The sequence below is a fragment of the Ailuropoda melanoleuca genome, chromosome 6 (genome assembly GCF_002007445.2).
Source record: "Ailuropoda melanoleuca isolate Jingjing chromosome 6, ASM200744v2, whole genome shotgun sequence".
Lineage (NCBI taxonomy): Eukaryota > Metazoa > Chordata > Mammalia > Carnivora > Ursidae > Ailuropoda > Ailuropoda melanoleuca.
Window position 1 is genome coordinate 107395333 of NC_048223.1, and position 24998 is coordinate 107420330.

General features: G+C 42.6%; 1 protein-coding gene across 1 annotated transcript in view; it reads right to left on the bottom strand.

Moving 5' to 3' along the window:
- SORCS1 (sortilin related VPS10 domain containing receptor 1) overlaps positions 1-24998 on the bottom strand; it is a 518641-nt gene that overhangs the window by 157393 nt on the left and 336250 nt on the right. The window contains 2 exon segments of the mRNA XM_034663251.1: positions 5350-5423; positions 21168-21326. Coding sequence (XP_034519142.1) covers positions 5350-5423; positions 21168-21326 — 233 coding nt within the window.

The window sequence follows — 24998 nt, forward strand, 5'->3', positions numbered from 1 at the left end:
ATGTTTTTTATTATATTATATTATGTTAGTCACCATACAGTACATCCCTGGTTTCTGATGTAAAGTTCGATGATTCATTAGTTGCGTATAACACCCAGTGCACCATGCAATACGTGCAGGCTGCATTTTTCTATCACATATCTTGAAAAAGTTTTGATGACTTTAATTTGAGGACTGAAACAGTATATGCCAGGCACTTAGCATAGGGCTTGGCACACAGTTAAGTGCTCAAAAAATGGGACTTGGCAAAGATATGGAATAGGGAGTCATTCATATTGCCTGGCACTGAATCACAGTAATGGATGGCGACGTATATACATGCTCAGAAGCACGGAGTATGGACTAACAAGTATTCCTGTACCTCTCTGCTGTGAAATACAGCTGTCATGTGCCCCTGAGGGACATCATTGAAACAAGGCTGGCATTCTAGAATACAAAGGCTCATTGTTGAGTCAACTCTTAATTTTCTGCGTGTGAATTAGTCACAGAAAATATGTAATCATCATTCAGCTGTCCCCTTTTCCAGCCAGCCCCCTATATGTCAGAACAACATAACCAATAAGGTAAGTCTGAACCTATTTTTAATTAAGTGGCACAGCTCTAAGATTGCCTTGTCTTTTGCATAGATAATAGATTGCTGAGTGGTTTATAATGAAAACTGCCTCCCATTGCCTTGTTCAAAAGTTGAAACAGATCCCCACAGTCAGCAACTACTAATAGTGAATTTAGCTTTTGGCAGGCCCTTCCCTCATTCAAGAATTTGGGATACCCCTGATCATCCAAGTCTGTGTCCTTGTTCAATGTCAAAGCAACACCTTGGCTCTTACCTATTGAACTGTTAAAGTAACAGTTATTATTGGGGGATGCAAGTCAGAAATAAATCTTAAATATAGGGCTGATTTTTACTACTGCAAGCAAGGGCCATGGGCCCAGACCAAGTTTCAAAACTTGGCTCTATTACATATTATGTGTGTTATGTTGGATAAAATATATCACTTTCCTATTTTATCAAAATGAGGATAAGAATCCCTACCTCACAATCTTGTTATAAGGATCAAATGACACGATTTACCATGCACCCAGATCATTCTAGTAACTTAACAGAAATCCCCATTATGGGACTTTATCTTGTGGACGCTCAGTTCTCCCATCTGTATTTTTTTCCCTAATGAAAATCTATTTTCCCTTTTGATAATAACAGACTCCGATTTTTTCTCCTTTTTAGCAATCATCTCTCCCCTAACCTTGAACCATGCATTTGGACTGGGACTCAACTCCATCTCCTATTTCACATCCCTGACCTACATGAGTAAGGTACCGCCTTCCATAGCCTTGAGCACTCAGATTCAATCCCTGGAAATATAAGGGAAGAGGTAGGCTGGTTTTATGGGGCTTCTACACTGTTATAAAGTAGACTAAAGTTCACAATGTCCATCGTTGCCGCAAATGAGAAAACCAACCTTAGAATGAAGCCAAGGGTGGGGGAGCACAAATAATAGATGTAGAAGGTCAGCCACTATTAAGAATATTATTACTATTAGTCAGTGGGCACTTAATACAATTCTTAGGTGCCAGGCATGTAACCAGTTCATGAGGAATATCTCATTTAATGAAATAGGTATTAGTTACCTTCATTTCACAGAGGAAAAAAAAAAAACTGAGGCACACAGGAATAACTTCCCCGTGACCCCTCACTGAGTAAATGGCCAAGCTGGAACCCACACCTCAGCATCTCTGAGCCCCTTAATCTCCAGGCTGTACTCCCAGCGTAACTGATTTCTGACATAACAAAGAACAAGACTGCTATCACAGTTAGTTAAATAAAAAGGACACCCACTCTATTAAGAGCAATATTGTACTAAGATGTGTTTTATAAGCTGCTGAATATACATGTAAACCTGTTTTAAAAACAATATGAACTCCTTGGAGGCAAGTTCATACTTATGTTCGCTATGGGCATATGAACAGCAACCACTGTGATAACATAAGAATAAGCTCTTATGTTCCAGAATTATTTCCCAATTGCCATCAACTGCTTTCAGAGGTGGCATTGCTATTGCCACCCAAAACAGGTATTTCTTAAGTGGACTAGGTGATGAGGAAAAGACATGAATTCATCTTCATTCTTCTCTGTGGGAAATGCTATGTTATTACCCAGAGTCACTTACACTAGAAAATTTATCACTAGAAAAGTTGCCCTCAGGCCCTTCCACAACCCCATAGCCAGGCTCCAAGCAAAAATGATTAAAGGGGGCCTCTTTTAATTAAGCTTGCTGAGTAATCCTAGATAGCCCCATTGTTCCCATGTAATTTGAAGCAATTGGTTTCCAGGAGTGAGTCTAATAAATACTGCTTTGACTGACACCTCTGCTGCTAGCCTCAGGAAGTTACTCAGTCAGAAATACAGACCATGTGGCCAGAGATCAAGAGATTTTCATCAACGGTCATGTGCACTGTGCAATTTACAAGGTCTCATGCCTTCTCTGGAAAAACCAACAGAGCTAAAAGAACCCATGGGGGCCATCCGCCAAGCCCAGTTGGAGAGATACTCATGAAGGCACCGTGGCCAAAAGAGCTTCGGGTTTTCTCTGCTCAGCTGCCTGAATGGGCTGGGTTTCCAGGGCTCACAGCCCCAGCCCAGAAAAAAAGGCCAAGAGACAGAGGCAACGGAGTCCATTGATTTAGTAGAGCATGGACCTTGAAGCCAGACTGCCTGCATTTGTATCCTGGCTCTGCTACTTTCCGCTGTGTGACCTTGGCTAAATTAGTTAACCTCTCCATACCATAAGTTCCCCATCTGTGAATGATGATAATGCAAGGCTTACTTCATTAAACTGTTCAGGGAATTAAAGAGCTTAAGTTTGAATCATGCTTATCATAATTTTAGGGCTTGAATGAAGAAGATTTGTCTCTCTGTTCCCAAAGGTAGAAGGAGGGACATTATTTATTTTACTTAACAGACAGATTAATCAGAATTCATCCACAATCGTTTTTATAAAGATAATGATATTATGACATTTTGTTACAAGGGTTTGTTAATCAGGCTTTCAGATAAAAGACCCCATTCAAAGAATAGATAAGAACGTATGCAATTAGCACCAGCCAAAGCAATGATGGGGTCTGTTCACCTCCTAATGCTGTGTGTAAATAAGACCTCTAGTGAGCTAGAAAATACTGCATACCATGTGCCACCTACATGGAAACTATTCTCATCTCAGTTCTTTTTTCTTATCTATCTTTTTAGTCAACATTTTTCTTCATTTCTACTGGTAGGAAACACATGTCCATCCAGTCCTCTGAAAATTGCAACTTTCTACTTTCCTTTGCTGGGTCCACAGTCAGCTATTCCAAGTCACTTGGAATCAGAACTTGAAAGACTGGTCCCTTACACTTTCTCACTGACAAACTATCAACTCCATTTCCAGGTTAAGTTAGGTGGACTCCATTAGTTTATTTTAGTTCTTCATTTATCTATTTTCTGAAGCCCTTCTTTACACATATGGCACCAAGTAAAGACAGAGTGAAAAACAAAATCAGAAACAAAAAACATGGCCCCTCTTTCCGAAAAGTGACTCTATACTTTCTAGGCAGAACATACAGAGGTGCAGGGAGTCATGTGAATAAGCGACAGGATGAGTAAGAAAGGAAGAGAAGAAATGCTGACCACAGGAGGGAGACTCAGTGACAGCTAGAGTGGAATTCCAGGAGAAGGGAGAGGCCAATGTGGACCCCGAGAGCAAGGTTCAAGCCATTGCTGAGCAACAGCAGCAGTGGGAAAGAGGTGAACGGCTTCTGTGCAACAAAATCCTTCTTTAGTTATAAATGTCTCTTTCTCATGGGGGAAAATTAGGTATCATTCCATATAGAATCCTCTATGTGTTATCTTTGAGCCTGTTAGTTTGCAAATGACTTATCCTTCACTTTTTCAGGCAGTTTCACAAGCGTTTTAAGGGATTCCTCTAATGCAGTTCCTCTGGCTTTCAGTTCCCACAGGGGTTTTTAGGGCAGGGTTTGAAAACGAGAAAGATGAAAATGCATTACCCTAAAAGTAAGAGAACTGGGGTGGGTGTGGGGAGCTATCACGTGCCTGTAAGTCCAAAGGCTGATAAGAAGCAGTGTGATTTCAGGAGGAGTAAAGGAGAGACACCTTTCAGAACTGTAGGGAGCCTGTTGGCCCCTAAAAGGTCATGATGCCAATGATTCTGAATGATGAGGACAAGAGATACTGAGACTCTTCTTTGAGCTAGTTCTTACTGTAGTGCTTATACCAGCAAAAGTCTAGAAACAACCTAAACATGCTTTCCGTGGGCAGATTAGGTCAAAGTAGGGTAGAGTCATATTTTTGGCAGAGATTAGGTTGTAAATTCAAAAGCAACTGTTAGGTAAAGTCAAAATTACACTAGAGTGCTTTTTCTTTGCCAGGATCTAGGCCTTTGGAAACTCAAAAACCAAAAGGAACTTGTATTATTTCCTTTCTTTTCAATTGTGGCCACCGGTTCCCATGGAGGGACGCCACCTCTAGTTTAAACAGGCGGATGGGCACAGGTAGTAAAGAAAAGGAAGAATATTACTTTCTTTGCTTCCTTCTTTCTTCTGATGCTCCTCTGCTGTTCTCCCCTGTGTGTGGACACAGCAAGAAGGCAGCCCTCTGCAATAACCTGCATTATCCTCTGAAGCATCTTGCAGTATCCTCTCCAATACCCAGGTCTTCACCAGGAACTGAATCTGCCAGCACCCTGACCTTGAACTTCCTGGCCTCAAGAACCATAAGAAATAAATGTGTTGTTTAAGCTACTGACTCTATGGTGCTGTATTATAACAGGCCAAGCTAAGAACATATTTTACATATATATGTTTGGTAACTCACAGAACATTTATGGAAGGAGAACTAAGAAACTAAGAATGCTGGTTGTGCCCTGTACGATGAGGAGGTGGGGGAGATGTGAAATCAGGAATGGGAGGAAGATCTGCTTTCAGACTAGTAAGATCTACTTATTTACACTGAAAACCCTTATTTTAACATGTAACACATGTGTGTATAATGCTCTTAGTAATAAAAACCAGTACTAAAATGTTTTTAAGTGTCTATTTCACAAGTCCCTTCAAAATATAACAAAACAACAGTTACGAAGCCCTGGTTGATCACTAATCTCTGAGGCTCAGTACTCTGGCACAGCTTTAACATTCCCTTGAAATGCTGACTATTCCAGTATCACATCCTGCCCTGTGGGGATGTGGGCATATCTCAGTAAGGACAGACCTCACGTGAGAGATCTGGGGGAGAAAAAGATTCCAATGCTCATTTAATAGGTGATCTCTTAATGGGCTAGAAAATAAAATGAGACTTACCAGTAGAACCTGTTTGGCACGACCCCTTCCTGGATGAGCTGCCACCTTCTCCCAAATTCAGCAGAGCTGTATAACTGTAGAGAAGAGAAATTATTTATCACCTTGACCCCAGGGTACATTGAATATACAAATATTAGTTCACTGGATCAATATTAATAATAACAACAACAACAATAGAACCTACCATTTATTGAGCACCTGCCATCTGCCAGGTGAACGAAGCACATATCACCTCTACTCCTCATACACATTCTGCAAGGCAGGTGTTACTATATCCACCTTACAACTGAGAAAGCTGAAGTTCAGGAAGATTATGTGATTTGCTGGAAACCACATGCCCTCCCAACATGAGAATGAGCTGGGATTCATACGCCATTCTACCTGGTGACAAAGTCAGCAGTGCCACTTGAGCTAGCACATGCAGATCACTGCGTGGAATACAGAGAAGTGCCAAATCCAAGATCTGGCGCTTGAAGAGCAGATAGTTGAACCTGCACATGACTAAAATCATGAGAAATGCAAAATGCATGAGGCCACCTGTGACGGAGGAAAGCCGAGGAAGGAGAATCAGAATCAGTCAGGGACGCTTCACAGATGTGTGCAGATCCAGCTGAGGTCCGAATGAATAGCAGCGTTCAAACTGACAGAAATGGGACAGGCGTGACGCAAGGAGCAACGTGGGTCAGAGCGGTGAGATACACGGGGACAGTATACAAATAAGCCTGGCTTATCTGAATAAGTGTAGATGTGAATGTTGAGGGCAGCTTGGAACAAGGCTTTGAATGGCAAGTTAGGCAGATCGGCACTGACCCTGCAGCCCAGAGGAGCTATTGCTGGTCTTTTCCACAGCAGCCGGAGAAGCTTCAGGCTAACCCGGCAGCCCACAGAGACTACACTGTCATGGTGGTCCAAGTGCTTTCCATGCATTATTTCATTTAATCCACATGCCATCCTTGTGATGCCATCTCAAGTTATTTTACAGATGGCTCTACAGCTGGTAAGAGTTCAAGTCCACATGCTACACTGCTACACTCCGAGGGCAACTGCAAAGCAGCCCTGCTCATGAGACAGGGTCTAACGCTCCACATGCTCCCTCCCCTCCAAACATGATTCTTCTCTTACTTCCTGCTCTTTATCTTGGCTCACTCCACACCTCTGCTCTTCTCCAATCATCTTTGCAGCTCCATGGAAGTGTCCTCTGATGGCAGCCTGGAGATTGCTGTTGAACCAGGCATTCTGGTTCCCATGGACGACTGGTTACTGATTTGATAAATATCATCTGGAATATCTCCTTTCTACTAATTGCTTGGTCTGTAACCTACTGACACCCCAATCTTCCACCACTGCATTCGCCAAATCCCATAGTGAATGGATAATGAGTCATACCGTACTGAGTACCATGATTGTCCAGCTTTGTCCTCTCTCCAGCTCCAGCACTCAGTGAAAGGTCAAATGACTCACCAAGTGATTCACCCAGGTGGCAGATGCACTGGGCAAATCCAAGGAACAGGTCAGCTCAAGTGACTACCAACCCTTGGAAGAGTTTCCTACGACATTGTGTCCATTGGATCAAAACACATTCTAAAGCCAAAAAAAAAAAAAAAAAAGTCTGAAATATGTGATTACTAAGCAAACAGCTCAATTGGCTCCAACTACATAGTATTTGGGCATCTGATCAAGGAGAATCTGTGGCTTTTTCTTTCAAGTCTTTTCTCTGCCCCATCATGCCTGGGTACATTTTATGCTTGACTCCTCTTAAGAGTGCTAAGGAGAGATGCGGCGGCAGTTCCCTTCCCAGAGATAACAGAGGATGGGACAACTCATTCCCTCTTAATTCCAAACCCAAGCGGCCAGGGTATGCACGTTCACCAGCATATCCCAAACACTTGGCACCTGAACACACAGACTTGTAGAACTACAACAGCAAGCACCTGGTCTGGGAGAGTCTGCTTCTCCCTCTCCCCCCAACCCCTTGCTCTTGTTTTAAGCCCACAGTTGCACTTCTTACCATGAGTTTAAAGAGAATTCAACAAGAAGTTATCAGAGAGGGAGAAAAACCATGAGAGACTCTTAACTACAGGAATCCACCCAAGGGTTGCTGGAAGGGGAGGTGGGTGGGAAGATGGGGTAACTGGGTGATGGGCATTAAGGAGGGCACGTGATGTGATGAGCACTGGGTGTTAGATGCAACTGATGAATCACTGAACTCTACATCTGAAACGAGTGATGTACTGTATGTTGCCTGTTGAATTTAAATAAAAAAGGAGAAAATAAAGAGAATAGAGTTCACACTGCTGTGTGTGCCTATGTCTATATATAAATGTATGTTAATATCTATATTTATACACAAAGATTTATGCAAATGTAACAGAATCAGGATGGCTTGAAATAATAACAATTCTGTGCATGAGGCTGGACATATATCCTGAAAATCAAATATTAACTCTGAGGGCTCATATGGTGACACCAAGGGACTGCCATCCCTGCCCCCACACAGAATTTATCTTTGTGCGGAATTACTGGGTGCTGCCATCTGTGTGTGCGTGTGTGTGTGTGTGTGTGTGTGTGTTTTCTATGTCTTTTTTAATTGATCCCCCTAGGCTTGGATTCAGAATCTGCGGACCAGTCAGGTATGTCCCACGATATTTGTTTTTATCCTCTTCAAGGGGCTACTCTGTTATTTGTGAGCATCTAGGGGCCCCTCAAGCAGTGGGGATACCAGACAATCCAATAAACCACGCCTCTCTTACTCAGCTCAGTGACATTCTTTTCAGTTTTCTCTCTCGAAAGGAACCTTTTGGTGCTGACGGACTCACCTTCTCATTTTCTCATGCATACCTGAGCAGAATTCCCGTGCTGTGTCTTCACTGACGCTCCCCCTCTGGCTGAGGTGGCTTTAAGACGTGCCTAACCTCAATGCCGGTCTTCTTTTTAGGCCCAGACCAAAATATGCCTTTTCTTTGACCCTTTCCCTACACACTAAAATTCCCTGTGGCCTCATTTCCATGGTTCAACAGATGGTATCAAGCTATAGGCCACATATTTATATTTAATTTTCTTGGTAATCTTCCAAGAGAGCCATCTATGAACACAAGGCAGAAATTCTTTCCTTTCTAAAGTCACTCTAAAATATATGAGACCACTCCCTGCCCCTTCAATCAGACTACATAAAGCTTATAGGTGTCGGGAATCCTTTCCTTCTAGAAAATGTCTAGCACACAGTAGATTGGCAAGGGGGAAAAAGTGTCAATTTTGCACCATGCAAATTCCCTAGTGATGACTCTATCTAGTAAAGTACCCAGGTTTCCCGATGGGTAGACAAAGGTAACTTATGAGAGCAATATATTTTATTTTCATGAAGCCACGGTAGAGGCCTATACCTAAAAAACGAACAAGTGAACAAACCAGAACTATAGGTATCAGTACATTTGAAGCTTCCAAAGATTTGGAAGCAGGGTGTCTTGCATATTTACCCTTAGCCAAAGCTGCTCTGTATACTCCCCGAAATACTTCAAATACTTTCCCCCTATTGTCCAGCCTGGTGTCATAGCTAAAAGAGACAACAACAACTCACAGCCACTCAAGTTAATGTGTTAATTAAACATGCAGAGTCTGACAGCCAAGTTCTCTTCCACAAAGAAGAGAAAAGGATCAAAGTCTTTTACCCAATGACACTGTCTCAGTGCCAGTGGAAGGCTTTTCTTGCAAAAGGAGTCAATGTCCTTTAATAAAATTCACAGTGTTGGCAGCACCTAAATAAGATTTATTTCCCTCTCTGTCTCTGGCTCTAAGGCTTCTTTTGACTGTCAGAACACAGAACGGAGAACTATCATTACTATCTGTCGCATCAGAGAAAGCAGAGCAGCTTTCACCAGCAATGCTGAAGAAAGAGAGAGAGAGAGAGAGAGAGAGAGAGAGGGAGAGAGAGAGAGATCAGGGAGAAGACAACAGAATATATGTATTAGTTTTAGGAGGGCAACATTCATCTGTTAACCTCTGTCATAAATCCCAAAACACCATTCTTGGGAGGGTTTCTGGTTTGTTTTTGTTGTGCTAACTGGTACAAAGTACTGGGGAAATTTTTTGAAGAAATACAAATTTTAGAAAGGGAACAGGGAAAGGATTCTCATTGACTAAGAAGAATGCAAGGCAGGAAGTCCTTCCTATCTCAAATCCTCCTCAACTGTCCGAGACCGCTTCCCTGCCTCAGTAAACAGAACTTAATGACCACAAACCCACTGCTTGTCTCTGCTCTCGATCTACCCTCAGCCGCGGGGCCTGACCCTTTGCTCTGTCCTTACATGGGTCCAGGGCTGTCAATACTTCTCCCTCCTGTAACGCTCCTCTCCTGAATGGTCTCTCCTCCCTCCCTCTTTCTCTGTTTCAGACGTCATCTGTTTTTTCTCTCTTTTAGCATCTCTCACATTGGCTTGTTTTCTTGCCATCTGCCTTTGTCTGCTGTAGGAAGCGCACAGATAGAAATACAGTTAACTGCAAAGGATGCAATGGCGAGGGTTAGTTTTGTGAGGAGCTTTTAGCCAGTTGTTCAGCCATCCCTGGTGCCGTCCTCAGGAGGCTGCAGAGCTGTGAGCTGGATTAGGGGTAGAGGCTTGGAGGGAGGATAAATGGGGATGCCACAGGGAGACCGACAGCGTGGGGGGTGGGAAACGGTGAGATTCACTGCATAGCTCAGCATTCCGGATCTAGAGCAGACTAAGATGGGGTGAGAGAAGGGGGTATGAGAGCAGCTGCTGCCAACGTTCATTTTCTATCTTCTTATTATTCACGTGGTGGTTGAAGCCCTTGCAGGGTAGCATCGTTCTCTGAAGAGAAATTCAAGTTCTTTGTGCTGATGCGAAAGCGTGCACTCATCACTGTCCCTGGAACATCTTCTCGATATTTCTAAATCAGATCAATCCCCTCTTTTTTCAAGTCAGACAGGCACACATTAGGGAACTTCTTCTGCAGCTAGGAAATTGGTGCACGAACACAACTGTAAAAGGAAGAGTGCTAATATGCTGTAAATCTTTGGTTGATGGGATTGAATGCTTTCCCCACAAAGCTCCTCGTGGAGACTTTCCCAGTCAGGAGGTAGGTTCCTGGGTCTCCTCCACACAGACTCCTTAAGAGGCTTCCATGTTGGCAGAATACTTCCTGCAGTGGGCTCATTTCAAGGCTGCCTGCTCACTCCCTTTTGCTTCTCTGCCCTTAACATTTTAGATGCAGGAGGCCCGCAAACTGCACTTCTTGAGAAGGCTGACAGAAATGCCTGCCAGTATTATTTTACTTGCCTCATCCTAATACTGCCCTGGGATGGCCTGGGTACAAAGCACTTATCTACCTCGTGATTCTCCAGTTCACACTGCTGTTACTGAATTCTTTTTAGGAAGAAAGAGATGGTACCTTGAGGACTTCAAATGAATTCCTAACGCCAGGCCTAAGGCATTGCAAATATCAAGCTCTTTCCTCCACCAGCTTCAACAGGAAGAGAATCCATCCACAAAAATCCATGGTCTTCAGAAGTATGCTCTGAGGCTCTGGTTCTACAGTGCAGGAGAAGGCCTGAACTCTCTCTATGGGAAAGACACATCCCTTGGTACCTCAAATAATCTGATAAAACTTCACTAAGTGCTAGCATGAGTCTTCTTCCTGGCCAGTGGGTACAGGGATAGAAAGTGAGAGAACCATCATGGCCATTGTAGACCAGCTCTCCCGTCCCCAACAGATGAAAATTCCTCAAAGGAAAGGCTAGCTTATCAGGGAATATCCAGACAACGTATAACAAAAATGTGTAACATTTTGTTCAGAGTGCTATGGTGGCCTATGTAGGAGAGGAAAAGGTGGATACCTGCCAGAGCTTTCAAGGTGGGCCTGGAGTACAGTTAACATTCCTTAGTATAACTATGTGGAGAAAAAGTGTTCCAGAATGAATGGGTCAGCGTGAACAAATAAACAGAGCAGCAAAGCTTAGGTTGTTGGTTTTGTTCTTTTGTGAACTGCAAGAGACCCAGCTTGACTGGCCTGCATGCAGAGAAGTGAAGTGGGAGCAGAGACTATAAACAGAGCCTGGCTACAGGCTGGACAGATGCAACCTACTGCAACTCGTGGGGAGCTAATAGAGAGACTGGATCCAAATGTCGACAAGGTTACAAGACAAGAGAATCGAGGCTGGGTATTCAGCCTTTGCTGATGAACAGTGAGCAGGAATGATGACACATCGCTGGCTCCATCCATCTCTCGTGTGGTTGGATTTATCAAATCTGTCGCTGGCCAGTTCCCAACTGCCACTGAAGTCTGTCCCATGCCCTGCAGTTGGTTTGGCACTCTGAGGCAGGCTGGGGGGTCAGACATATGGAACTGGGGCTGTCTGGCAAGGAAGGGTCAATATGTGACTGAGGCCAGTTGCATTTGTGGGCACTTCCTGTAGAGGTATACAAAAAAATTAAAAGAAGGAATCTTGGCTTTAAAGATTATTTAATATAGATGGAGAAATAAATACAAGATAAATAAAATAATTGGAATCTGAAATCAGAACTATGTTACAAATCCCTCAATATCAATGAGTAGCCCTCAACAGCCATAGCATCCTACCATTATTTAAGTGCACAGATGAGAGAGCTCAGCAGTTGTGAAACGCAACTGGAATGTAACTGGAACCGTGCCTCCGTAAGACAGATGCCTCAGGACTGTGAAGACAGAAGGGAGGACAGACAGACCAGTGGGAAGTTGCCACACCAGGGCAGGGGAGAGGCAAGTGCTCCCATTAGCCAGCACCCCTGGGTATGAGCACGAGGGAAGGGGAGGGACACCATTAAAAAAAATAAACAAACAAAACAAAATTTAAAGAGAAAAAAAAAAAGAAAAAGAAGCACATCTGATCAGAAGTGGGTCACTTCTCCTGGGAGGGGGGCAATTTTACACGCAGACTCTACTCTTTCACAAGGGGCGTGGGGTGCCCAGGAGCCAGCCAGGGGTGCTTTCCATCTGGCTCACAGGTACCCCCACCCCCCACCCCTTGCTTCCTCTCCCTTGTGATCTTCAAACAACAGTCCTCCCCCTACTGTGAAATCAGCTCCTGAAATGGGTGCCGCAGTGTCTGTCCGAGGGAACAGTTCTCCTGGTAGGTGGGACAGGGAAGAGAGCGTTACAGAAAAATGGAAAAAAATGGCAATTAAGAAAATTTAAAAATCACACTGGTTTTTCTAGGGATGCAAATGGTTTTTTGGTTTTTGGATTTATGGTGCAGTGAGGACAGAGTGGAAAGACATTCAAACATAGGCTATAATATGGCTCTAGCAATCGCCTGACAGGCTACCTTAGGAAATTTTCTTAATTCCTTAGAGCCTCAGATTCCCCAAATGCTAAATGGGCATAATAACATCTCTAATGTTTGCTGTAAGAATGAAGTTGAGCAATCGATGTGAAATGCCTTGCAGAATGCTTGCTACAGAGCAAATGGTCAGTGCTAGTTCTCTCTCTCTGATTTCCGCTACGGATTATTGCCATCAGCCTTCACTGACTGTCCTCAGACCCTGAGGAAGGGAGGAATGACAGGGAGAAACAGATGAGACTGCTTTTTTCTTCCAGACTTTCTGGAAGTAAGGAAGTGTCCTAGACAAGGATTCCAAGTTCCCAACCTTTGAGGCTGAATATTTTTTATCATGGTCTTTTCTACAGCAAGTGATGCTGTTTGGCTTAGAATCCCACATCTTATTGTTCTGGGCTATTTTCTCATCGTGCCTGTGGTTGGATCAGCCAGGCAGGCATTGGAGTTAAGCAAGTCAGGAGAGTGGAGCTTTGAAGGTCTATATTGGTGCCTCTTGCTTAATGATATTTTATATTAAGAATATACCTCAGTAAAGGAGCCTGGCAATTTTAGGGGGGTATGTTGACTTCTGCTTTTTCTTCTTCTTGCCAGCTATGTGATCTTGGCCTCTGGGTCCCTTGGGGCAATGACTGTGCCATTTGTAATTTGCACTTACAATACCCTGGTAGGCGATTAGACAAGGTAACATTTTTATTTTTTTAAATATGAAAACCATCGAGTCATAAATTCACAAAATGTGTCTACTCACAAGGCCAAGCCTTCTTCCTTCCAAAATCACTCCCCTTCTTGGCAGCATCATTGCTTCTAACCACTCTTGTCTTGGAAGAATGCAGAAAATCCTAGCATTACTAGATTTCTAAAAGGCCCTCCACAGAGGCAGGTCTTTCCAGGTATCCTATCAGCTTTTTAAGGAAAGAGATTCATGTTCTCTTATGACATCAAACGTCCTTCAAACTTCCCCATACTGGTGCCTGGATTAAGGACATATCATAATCCATTCAGACAAGTACTGGTGGACAGATCAAAAGAGCTGGCTAAAGCATTGTAGGAGTGAAAATGTAACTCTATTTCAAAGCTGAAAGAGCTACCAAATAGCATAATTGTGCCTGTCCAAACCTTAATCCCATTGACTCCTTTAAAATGTCAATTTTTCCTTATTCTTCCAGCCCATTCCACTCAAATGGTTAGGAACAGGTAGAGCAAAAGTGTCGCAAGTTGCAAGTGAAAAAAAAAAATAATACAATCTGTTTAAACAAGGTATCTAAGGTGAAGGAAGCCCTCTCTTGTTTACATATGATGGCATTTCAGCTTGAGAATTTGTTTTATAAACAAGCATTGGGATGACATTTAGCAAGCTCCCTGGTTTCCACTCTAATTGCCAGTTTTGTACTTGGATACTTAAGTTATTTACATATTTATGAGATTAGAAATCAGCTCTGACATTGGAAAATTTCAAGCACATGGAATTCCTACCTAATCAGCAGGGAATATAATGCTCAACATATTTCTTATAAATAACTGAGTGCCTTTTTACTTAATGCAGTGCCTTGGGGAAACATGATGGTATTAGGTAGATATCAGTTTTCTAAGTGTTTGTGCTTGTGCAGAAATTATTTGAATATCTGCAGGGGGCTGAATTTCAAGGATCTACTTATCTTTTATTTCAATCTTGCCCTTTTGGCATTAAGGGGCTGCTGAGTCTATTAAAAAACAAATAGAGCTACTGTGAAGACAAATGCTTTAATATTTAATGGTTTACTGTTATTATAATCAATATTTTCCGAGTACTGTGTATTGGTTTTTCCTCACTCCATTCATTTTGGTTCCATGGTACCTTTTAGTGATTGAACACTAAGAGGGCATTTGACATTGACTAAAGTGTCTACGACTTTAGGGACTGAGAAGACACGACCGCTCAGGCAGGCTTGGTCTAAATCCAGCTACGCCATACCAGGAGGGTTGTCTCTCAGGCCTGCGTGAACAACGCATTGGCAGGCATCTCCACGATGCGCCAGGCTCTGTGTTAAGTGTTGCACGTATGTTATGTCAGCATCCTCACACAGTCCTGGAGAACCAATAAAGTTTAATGACCTGTCGGACATCCCCCAGCCATTGGCAGGGCCTGACAGGGTAGAGAGCTCATGCTCTTACCTGGCTTCTGTACTGTCTACACCTGGTGAGAAGCCAGTATGACTGAGTTTTGGAAAATGCTGACATTTATTCCTTTCTCAAGCAGTCATAATTTCCCAGGGAATTCCCAGCATCCAAAGTCGCCATGATCAGCAACTGCCTTCTATTAGGGTCCAGTAAGGAGAAGTACGAAAGATTAAAAAGGAATGAAGGGAAGCTGTTGTTTTGTTTTGTTTTTTCCCCCTAAATATGGATATAAAACCAAAAGCATTTTTTTAAAATTTACTTTTATGCAAGTTACCAAAATTTTATGGTATGCCATCAAAAACACTGCAGTATAATTTTCCTTTTCTTTCAGTATGTCATTTTAATTCAAAGTCAGTCTTCACTCATACAGAGAATGCCAGCTGTTAACATTTAGAGTTTTAACTATTTTTTAAAGATTTTATTTATTTATTTGAGAGAGAGAGCGAGCACAAGGGGGTAGGGGAGCAGAAGGAGAGGGAGAAGCAGATTCCCTGCTGAGCAGGGAGCCCGACGTGGGACTCAATCCCAGGACCTGGGCATCATAACCTGAGACGAAGGCAGATGCCTAACAGATTGAGCCATGCAGGCGCCACACAGTTGCAACTATTTGTGAAAGGAGACTCCTTATCCAAACGTGTTCTCCCCCTTTAAAGCCATGTTTTGGTTTTGTGTGTATCTTCCACGTATACATAAATGCCAAAACACTGACGGTGAGGAGAACGTGCAAGACTTAGGATTTATTACCTTCATAAACTGTGATTTGGAATGCAGAGGAACCGAGCAGGTCCCCACGGGATAGCACTTGCACTGCCGAACCGCAGAGCTCCGAAGTAAACGACACAATATAAACTGGCGAATATCCCACAGCTGCCACATGTGCAGGGCAGCCCAGCAGCCTGTCCTAAAGGTGTGGTCTTCCCTCCACAGAACTGATCACCCAGTTTGGATGCTTTTTTATTTATTTTTTTTAAATTTCACAAAACAACTTAACATCTCCTAAAATAAAACTGATAGGGAGATCCATGAACAGGAGAAGAAGACGACGGGAAAGACAGGAGGGCCAGAAAAATGCTCGGGGACCAACACAAGGCAGCACATGGGGTTTATTTGTCCTGCACAGTTTTCTGTTTTAAATGTTTGAGTTAGTTATAAATACTTACAAATAAGAAAATACCACATTTCACAGGAAGCAGGATTACTTCTCTTGATAAAATACGAAGGTCTGGTGACACTGGGCGAGCCATCCTGGGTTGCGAGAACAGCAGGCTGGAGCTTCCTGACACCTCCCCACCCCCGCCCTTCTGAATGTCTACAGGAACACCTGCTCTCTGTTTTCCCACAGCTCAGACCCTGCTGCTTTGTTCAGTTCGATTTCTTGCTTGTGGGAGTGGGAATGGCATTCACGGCCTTGACGGGCTTGGACATCCACAGGCATGGCGAGAGGATGGACGCTGCACTGGACCAGAGGACTCGGGTGAGGGGCAGCAGGCCCTCTGGCAGTGCTCTGCCGGCCTGGATAAGCAGAGCGAGGGGGCCTCTCCTCCCCGAGCTGCTCAGCAGTGTTCATGTCCCTTTCACAGAATTGCAGACCCTCCCCTTTATAAATCGCTCCCGGGGTGCAATCCCTAATGGAGAGGCCACGTGCCCCGTGCCATGGTGGTCTGCAACAATGAGGTATATACGCATTCTTACACTTTTCTCCCATTTTTTTCTTTCAGTCACATCTGCGTTTTGTTTTCTCTCATTTCGAATGTTTCCCAACACATCATGTTTAGTGAGGTGTTTAAGGCAGACTGAGAGATGCCGTTGGAGGCAATGTTTTATAGCACAGTTTGTACACTAGTTTATTGCCAAATTAAAATAAAGATGTAATCTGGCAGGCTTAGCCTGCTGCTAAGGCTTCCTTGGGTGGTTTCCTGCACTGAGGCAAGAAAGTGAGAGGAAACTAGCAATGAAGTGAAGAACTCTCTCTCTCTCTCTGTTTTGCAGTACCTGCTTGATTTCCAAACGCAAAGAAACAAAAAGAAGGCACAGAATGTTTGCTTTGCCTACTGCTTAATTACAGAAATAAAAAAATAAATAAACCAAGGAAAGCACGATTTTGGTGCTCCTATACTAAATGCCATGGACTCATCATAGTGTCCGCAGAGACGGACTGCTGTTTTGTAAGAATTCTAAGCAGTGTGACTTTATGGGATCAGTGTCCCCCTGTCCACTTGACTAAAATTTGCATAGGGTCTATAATGTTTATTTTTCTGGAAGTTTCAAGGCTTTCCAAAGGCACATCCTCACATGGACCTGTTAGAAGCCAAGGAGGCTTGCTCCTATGTCTACACCACATAAAGCCCCAGACAGGGGCTTCCTAAGTAGCAGGGTACTTCTTTAGGACTTCAGAGAGATTAGGGCTCCTAACCTCCCTGCCCACTCAAGAAAGCTTTTACCTCTTGACAACCACCTAGACATTGCATATCACAGACAGCTTTCTCTCAGGGGGGAAAAAAAAAAAAGGCTTAAACATCAAAAAATCCTGATTTTATGAATTCTGAGGGCATTTGTCCATACGCATTTCTCCCTGATTAAAAGTTATTTTTCTAGAAAAAAAATCTGATTTACTATGGAATTGATGGCCAGTAAAACTCTGTCTTGGGCCAGAAAGGACAATCTGCTCAACAAAACTCTGAGTCCTTTAAAATGCGCACATCAAAAAGCCTCCACTGGGTATTGAGGCATTCCAGATGAAATGCAGGCAGAGCAGAACACTGCAGCCCATATGGGCTCCATCCCACAAGCCAGAGATCCAGACTCTATCCTCAGGGCCTTAAAAGTCTCCTGTACTGAAGGAGAGAAAAAGCCAATGGCAGGGAAATAAGGGGGAAATACAGTTGGCAAAAGAGGGAGAGTATGTGTAAAAGACAGTAGCATGTTTGCCAAAGAGGGAATGGATGCCTGAGAAGGCAATGAGGATGGGACACAAGGGAAGAGGGGAGGATTCTGTTCACAGGTGAGTCTGAAGGAGTTGCCACTGCAAGAAGATTCTAAGAGCAGCTTCTGCGTGAGGATTCTGTTCGGCATACATTGGTGTGGAAAAGCGTCCAGCAGAGTGAGTACTGGCACTGAGGCAAGGCTCTTAGCTGGGAGTTCTGCCTCAGCAGCAATAGCAGCTGTCACAGAGAAACTGATGAGCAACCCTTACACGAAAGAATAAAAGTTCCCTCTTCCCGGGCAAATATAGTCGCTGGCCTGCCAACACCAGCGCAGGGCCCTCCTTGGTGCTCACTGCTGCATCTCATCAGTGGTACATGCTCCACAACTCATGGGCAATTGCCAGTTATTATTTCCGTATCACTGACACACCTGAGTGGCCACAGACTCTCTCGACTTGACTTCTAGCCAAAAGCATCAGCCAATGGGTCATCTGACCCTCTTCCCAGCAAATGTCCCACTCCTCATTCTGTGATTCAAGCCCTGAGACATGGAGTACTCTATCCCCTACTCATATTAGAAGGTTATCCACACTTTTTTTCCAGGATGATTTCACCTTCATTGTTTCCAGGAAAAACAGAGAGTTCAGCAGAAAGGCTGGTTTCTGCCTATCTGCTAATCTGGAGATATCACAATCAAGAATGAGAACCCTACCAAATTTCAGGTAGGCCTTCATTCCATTCACTGAACTTTGACCTGTGATACCAATGAGTGGTATTTCCCTTTGGGAAAATTCCTTAACTTCTCAGCATTGTGGTTTGTTAGCTACATACCAGCAAGGACTATTAAGGCTTCTTACAGCTCTACAGTGAAGAATTCATTGGGTCCATGGTCACAGAAGGTAATTTTTGGTCCAGACCAGGACTATGGTGATGTCACCCTAACTGGTCCTCTTGCTTTTGACCTCATATAACCACAGTTCATCTTAAAATTGTTACCAGATTAACCTTTGTAATCTATACCTCTGAACACCATTCCACTGACCGAAATTTTTACAAGGCCCCTAATTACAAAAACAAAACTTATTCTGACTAGCAAACAGTCAAAACAGTAAAAAACAATCAAGACCAGATTCCACAAATACACACAGAATTCACTTTACAAAATTTCAGTTTCAGCCAAATGAACACATTCGCAATTATATAAACACGGTTTTTCTAAGTTCATATTATTGTTTATGACATTCCTCTTGTGTGAAGTGTGATCCTCCAAACAGAAATATGACATATATTCTTTAAGGTCAAGGGGAAATCATTTCATAAGATCTCCATCTCCTGAACTTTGGGCTACCAATTTCATATAATGCATCCAGCTACTTCGACTGGGTATCTATTACGTGTGAATGACAGCACTGACTTTCTTGCCTCTTTCAGACTACTGGCGAACTCATGTGCATTTATCTTCTCTTCCCACATGGACTGAAGGCTTCTTGATAAAGTTATTTTAGACCAACATTGAACCATGGTGAGCACCTAAAACAGATGTGGGGCCTAATATATATTTTTTTCAATCTCATTGGACACACACCTGCAAGTATACTGATCTGTACAAACGTATCTTAAGGCAAAGAAGCCAACACCAAGTACTGTGCACCAAGTGCCATGGCTGAGTTGGGGCCACAACTCAGATGTCCTCACTCCTTCATGGTTGTCCACTCTGCCACAGTGATTGCGGCAGGCACTGTCTGAAATGCTGGGGCATGAAGGGTTATGTTTCTGGGCGTCTCCCCCAGCACAACGGCAGAGATGCATAGTTGTTTTTTTTTTTTTAAAGGTTTTATTTATTTATTCGACAGAGATAGAGACAGCCAGCGAGAGAGGGAACACAAGCATGGGGAGTGGGAGAGGAAGAAGCAGGCTCATTAGCAGAGGAGCCTGATGTGGGGCTCGATCCCAGAACGCCGGGATCACGCCCTGAACCAAAGGCAGACACTTAACCGCTGTGCCACCCAGGCGCCCCAGAGATGCATAGTTTTAACTTAGGCAGGTAAATCTGGCCCTCACTGCACCTCTGGCACTGGGGGAGAATCAACCAATTGTTAAATAAAATACAATAGCCCAGTGGATTAAGTGACTACTGCTCTGTGTCCTGAGCTGCTCAGCCTCGCCTCTGGTAACAGCATCATCTTAGATCAGATGCACAGTGGCTTGACTCCAGGAATGGAATTGTACATTCTGCTGAAAGGGTAGGCAGGCAGCTTAAGAGGAAAAAAAATACTAATTGTAAATCTTTTCTATTTTTAGGCTTAATGTGCATTTCATTTGGCAGTAAGGGCAGCATGAATAAAATTCCAGTCCTGAGACTTAATTTACTTAATTTACTTCCTCCAAAATCCCCATGTCAGTAGAGACCTTGGAAGGTTGCTTCCACCATTCCTCTCCCTTCAGGAAGAACCCTGCACGTCGGCATCCTCCCAACAGAAAAAATACCCTGAGTACCCTCCTCACTCATAGAAGTCCAGTATTTCTCCAAATATATGTAATTTCTAGCACAAGATTCCTATAAAAATAATTTGCAGGATAACGTCACTGAATCATATACTTCACAAAGAGCATTCCAATGTCGCACCTATTTTCTGGTTGGCTTTTATGGCTAGAGTCTGATATTTGACTGTGAATCTTTTATTTTATTCTATTTGTTGTTGCTAGCCTTATATTCTACCTGAAAATGTAAGTTTTTTAAAAGCAGGAGCTAAAAGCATTTTATACTCTATCTGTAGTATAGAGTACATAATATATTTTATAGTATGTATCCCATAAAATACATACACATATCTCACACACTCACACACAACCTCATTAAACAGTTTCTGAAAAAGGAGACTTCTCTTTCAACCCAACCACCAAGAGCAGACAAATCCTGACATTACCTGACTTGAAATAATATTATCTATGGAGATTATTATTGCTCCCCTTGCCATTTTTCTCACTGTTTTGGCAAATCCCTCGTTAGCGCTCTTCACCTTTTCAGGGTTGTCCTTCCCTATAAGGCTCTGAGAAGAGCTATGTGTCCTTAATCCAGAACAACAATCACATTTCCACATGCACAAAACAGTCGCAAAATCCATGGGGGTTGGGAGCTCCTCCTGGCCTGCAGCATCTAGGTTAAGAACCCCTTCTCCACCATGTCTTCCTTAGCATCAGGCTTTTCCCTTATACGCTGTTTCAGATATTGACACAGCTCAAGCAAGCACCCTGAAATCCTCTTTGCTGCCCTGGACCCCCTGGCTAAGAGTTCAGGCTATTGCAGAGAACAAAAGTTACCACCGAGAAGAAATGTAGAGATAATTAGCTAGTGGCCTGTTCCCTGGAAAACCACGCACTGTTGTCTCAAACAAGGTAACCACACTCACCTTTTGGTCTTGGCTGTATGCCAGAATCCAGTCCTCTTGCTTGGGGTGGAAAAGCAAGCTTTGGATGTAAAAGTTCAGCCGGTACTTTTGATAGGTGGCCCCTTCATCTGAGCTGATCAATAAGCTGCTCTCAATCTCCGGGTCTGTGAGTAGCATAATCTGCAGCCAAGAATTGTTGGGGAAAGAAAACAACAAAAGTTACGTTTACAAATTTACAAAACTTAGAAACAAGCTAAATTTTTGGAAAGAGAGGAAAAAGGAGCAAAGAATGTTTGGTCAAAGAAGGACCTTGACTCTGCCTGTTTGTTCTCCTGGACCTAGGCCATGAAACTATTTTCTTTAAAAAAACTCAAAGAGGCAGACAAGGTGGAAGGAAGGAAGAGGACACAGAGGAGTGCATTTTATTTTCTTCTGTTCCTTGTTTTTTCCAAAGGTTATTTCCTTATTCTAAATTCTGTCCCACTCTTACCCTGACCTCAGCCCTCTTGCCTATTGTGCCTTGTCTACTTTCCATTTTGGGGGAACTAAAAGAGCAAGGCTTGCCATAGTCCATTGTGGTTAAGGTGGAAAGAAACAGAAATAGAATGGGCTCCATTGGTTTTTCTCTCTTACCATAAGCCCTCTTATTCATATCAATGCTACCCCTACAGGTCATCCTACCTTTAGTCTGATTTTCTGAGTCCTGACTCAAAGGCTGGGCTTTCTCTGGAAATCGCCACCTTTTAAGCTATTTTATAATTTCCTTTTTTATTTTGCTTATCATCTACATACTTCCTACGAGTACATAAACTCCGTGAGAACAGGGATATTGGATATTTCTCTTTTTCTGCCCCATAGGTATATTCCCAGCAGCTAGAGTAACATCCAGCATCTTTTACAGACTCCATAAATATTTTCCAAATGAATGAATAAGTAAATAAATGAATGGACGAAAAGAGTTTTCAGAGCTGTCACCTGGAAGTACGAAGATGCCCACGACAGTCTGAGCAGATATGAATGGAAGCGCCATGGCAAGAGCAGCTGGGTGTCCTTCTCAGTCTTTAGCCTACTGACCAAAGAATGCTTTACATGTGGACACATTCACAGCTTCAAACGCTTTGTACTTTCTTGTTAGGACTGTTGACCGTGGCCAGAGCAGTGGGAACCATCCACAATAGGAACAAGATGGAGGAGCTGCCCTGAAAACTGCTTTTTATTCTCTCATTTTATGCCTCTAGGAACATGTGATAAAGTACTTCATTCCTGAGTCTCTGCAGGTCTGCTTTCACTCAGTCAAAGTGCGCACCTAATGCCTCCAGACAGGTGGCCTTAATGCTACCAACTGACTTCTTCCCCATCAACTTATTAATTGTCACTTTCTGAGTTTGGTTCGGAGAAGCATGAAAGATGTGCTTAATGTGTGGCCATATGAAGAGAAATCACTGCAGCCCAGGGTTTAAAGATTGCCAGGTAAGGATGCGGCAGTTCCAGGAAAAGAAGAGAGAGGAAAGAAAAGAAAAAAAAAATAGAGCCGTGTCATAAAAGACCTGCATGCCAGACAAATACACAGAGCTTTCTCAAGCATTTGGAGGCAATCATATTAAAACCTCAGAACAGTTAGTGTCATCTTTGAAAGTGGTGTCCTGTCAGTGCAAATGGCACATGAAGAGCATACACCAGACACACGCAGACTGAACTGTGTTTATGTAACCCAGGATGAATTCAAGGTTCCTTGCCATTCCTTCAACCTGCCCCTTTGTGAAGAGGAGAAAGGGACGTGGCGGAGTGAGTGGAATCCTAGCTGTCAGCTGCACTCTGGACAAGATGAAAAGCACACACGAAACTGGAGACTAATTGCCTCGTCGTTCCATGTTCCAGTGAAGCCACTGTCTACCACCAAGAATTGTGACAAAGTTATATGGGTTTCTCTGTCTTGCATTCACTAAGCAGACAGTGTCCTCTCATCAGATGGCTGAGACAGAACCACTAGGTAGCCTACTCAGTACAGACTCACGCACCTTCGTTAAAATCTAGTGTATGCATGAAGCAAGGACGTTCACGTGGCTCCTAAATTCACAACAATACTTCCAGGTGATTTCATATTTATTGGCACATAAAAACTGTCATTTTCCAAATAACAAATAAGTCATCAAACGATCGCATTGCTTTATGTCTCCAACCACAATTGAAAGTAATATATAACAACCTTTTGGCACTACGGCCAAAAAGTCATTTCCATAATAACATAAAGTGGCTCAAATTTATAGACCATCCATGGTCTCAGGCAAGGTGATTTTTTTCCTCCTCTGATTTTCTAGTTCCCTGTTAACCAATACATGTTTTCCTTTCCTCCCGAGAGTGCAGATTTCACCACCTGCTTCTCCTGGCAGACTATTTCATCAAAATAAAAACAGTAGGCCCACAGAATATCCTCAAATCAAGCTGATTTTCATGTGTCATCTAAAATATTTTTGATACTCATATGTTCTCCAAGTCAGCAGACTATATGAGACCTACTGCTTCCAGATAATACCAGATGAAGGAAGGTAGAATAACACAAATATTTTCAAACATATGGATACTTAATATTGAATAAATGAAACTCATGGTTTCCTTTGTTTTTATTCTGAGTGCTAAAAATCTGTAGACCAAAATCTCACCTTTTCTCTGCAGTCTTCACCTGAAACCCTCTATTTTAAAATCTGACCTTCCGGAAATGATGGAAGCTGTCAGGAAAGTCCCCCTGTCAGATTTATAGATGGGTCTGAATTACACAAACCTTCCAGTGGCCCCTCTCTCAAATCTCTGCTCAAATCCACGCAAAACAAACAGGTCAATCTGGATCCATTTTTTTAAGCCATTTTTTATTGCACAAACTTTGTAAGACTGCCAGCAGAATTCAAAATAAAAATAAACTGCTCATGACCCTATTCCTTCAACAAGTCAAACCATGTGTGTTTCCATCTACTTCTTTATTCACATCTCTCTATAACATCATGGATGTATTGGGTTTTTTCCATTTANATTCAAAATAAAAATAAACTGCTCATGACCCTATTCCTTCAACAAGTCAAACCATGTGTGTGTTTCCATCTACTTCTTTATTCACATCTCTCTATAACATCATGGATGTATTGGGTTTTTTCCATTTAATGTTATGGCCTATGCTCATTTCCAACTGAAACATACATATGCAAATGCATGTACACACATGAGTATATACCACTGTGTACAATGTATCCCAATTACTTGATCACAGCCTTCAACATAAGTAGGTTACAATCAGAGCAGTGGTTGAATGGCAATAAGTTCTTAAATTATTAACTGAACAAACAGAATTTTATTATTTCAGTCTTTAAATTTAAATTTCTTTAGCAATTTATTCCTAAAAAAGTTAGGTTTGTTATATCCTTTTGAAGATTATTAAAAGTAAATAAGTTAACAATAAAGAATTTAAGTAAGATCTAAACAGAAAATGTTTAACCTATCTGAGAAAAAGAAATAATGTAAAAATAAATATGATCCAATCTTTAGACATAAAGGATGTCATTTATAAACAAAGTTCTATCTTCTCAAGAAGGTGTTCTCCTGGAAAATATTATCAAAATAGTACCTTCAAGTTGGGGGATACTTCTCAAAAAATAACATTACATTTCTTGGACATGTTCAATGATCCCTGGTTTTGCTGGTTTGCACCGGCTCTCTGTCCCCTTCTGGCTTTTCATGTTTAATCCTCTGCATTCTTAGAATATGATCACAAGGAGGGAATTTTAGGAGAACTTTGCAAAAGGCATGAATCTAAACTTTGCACAGTTCCTCAAGTGAGCTCTCTAAGAAGAGGGGTCTTTGCCT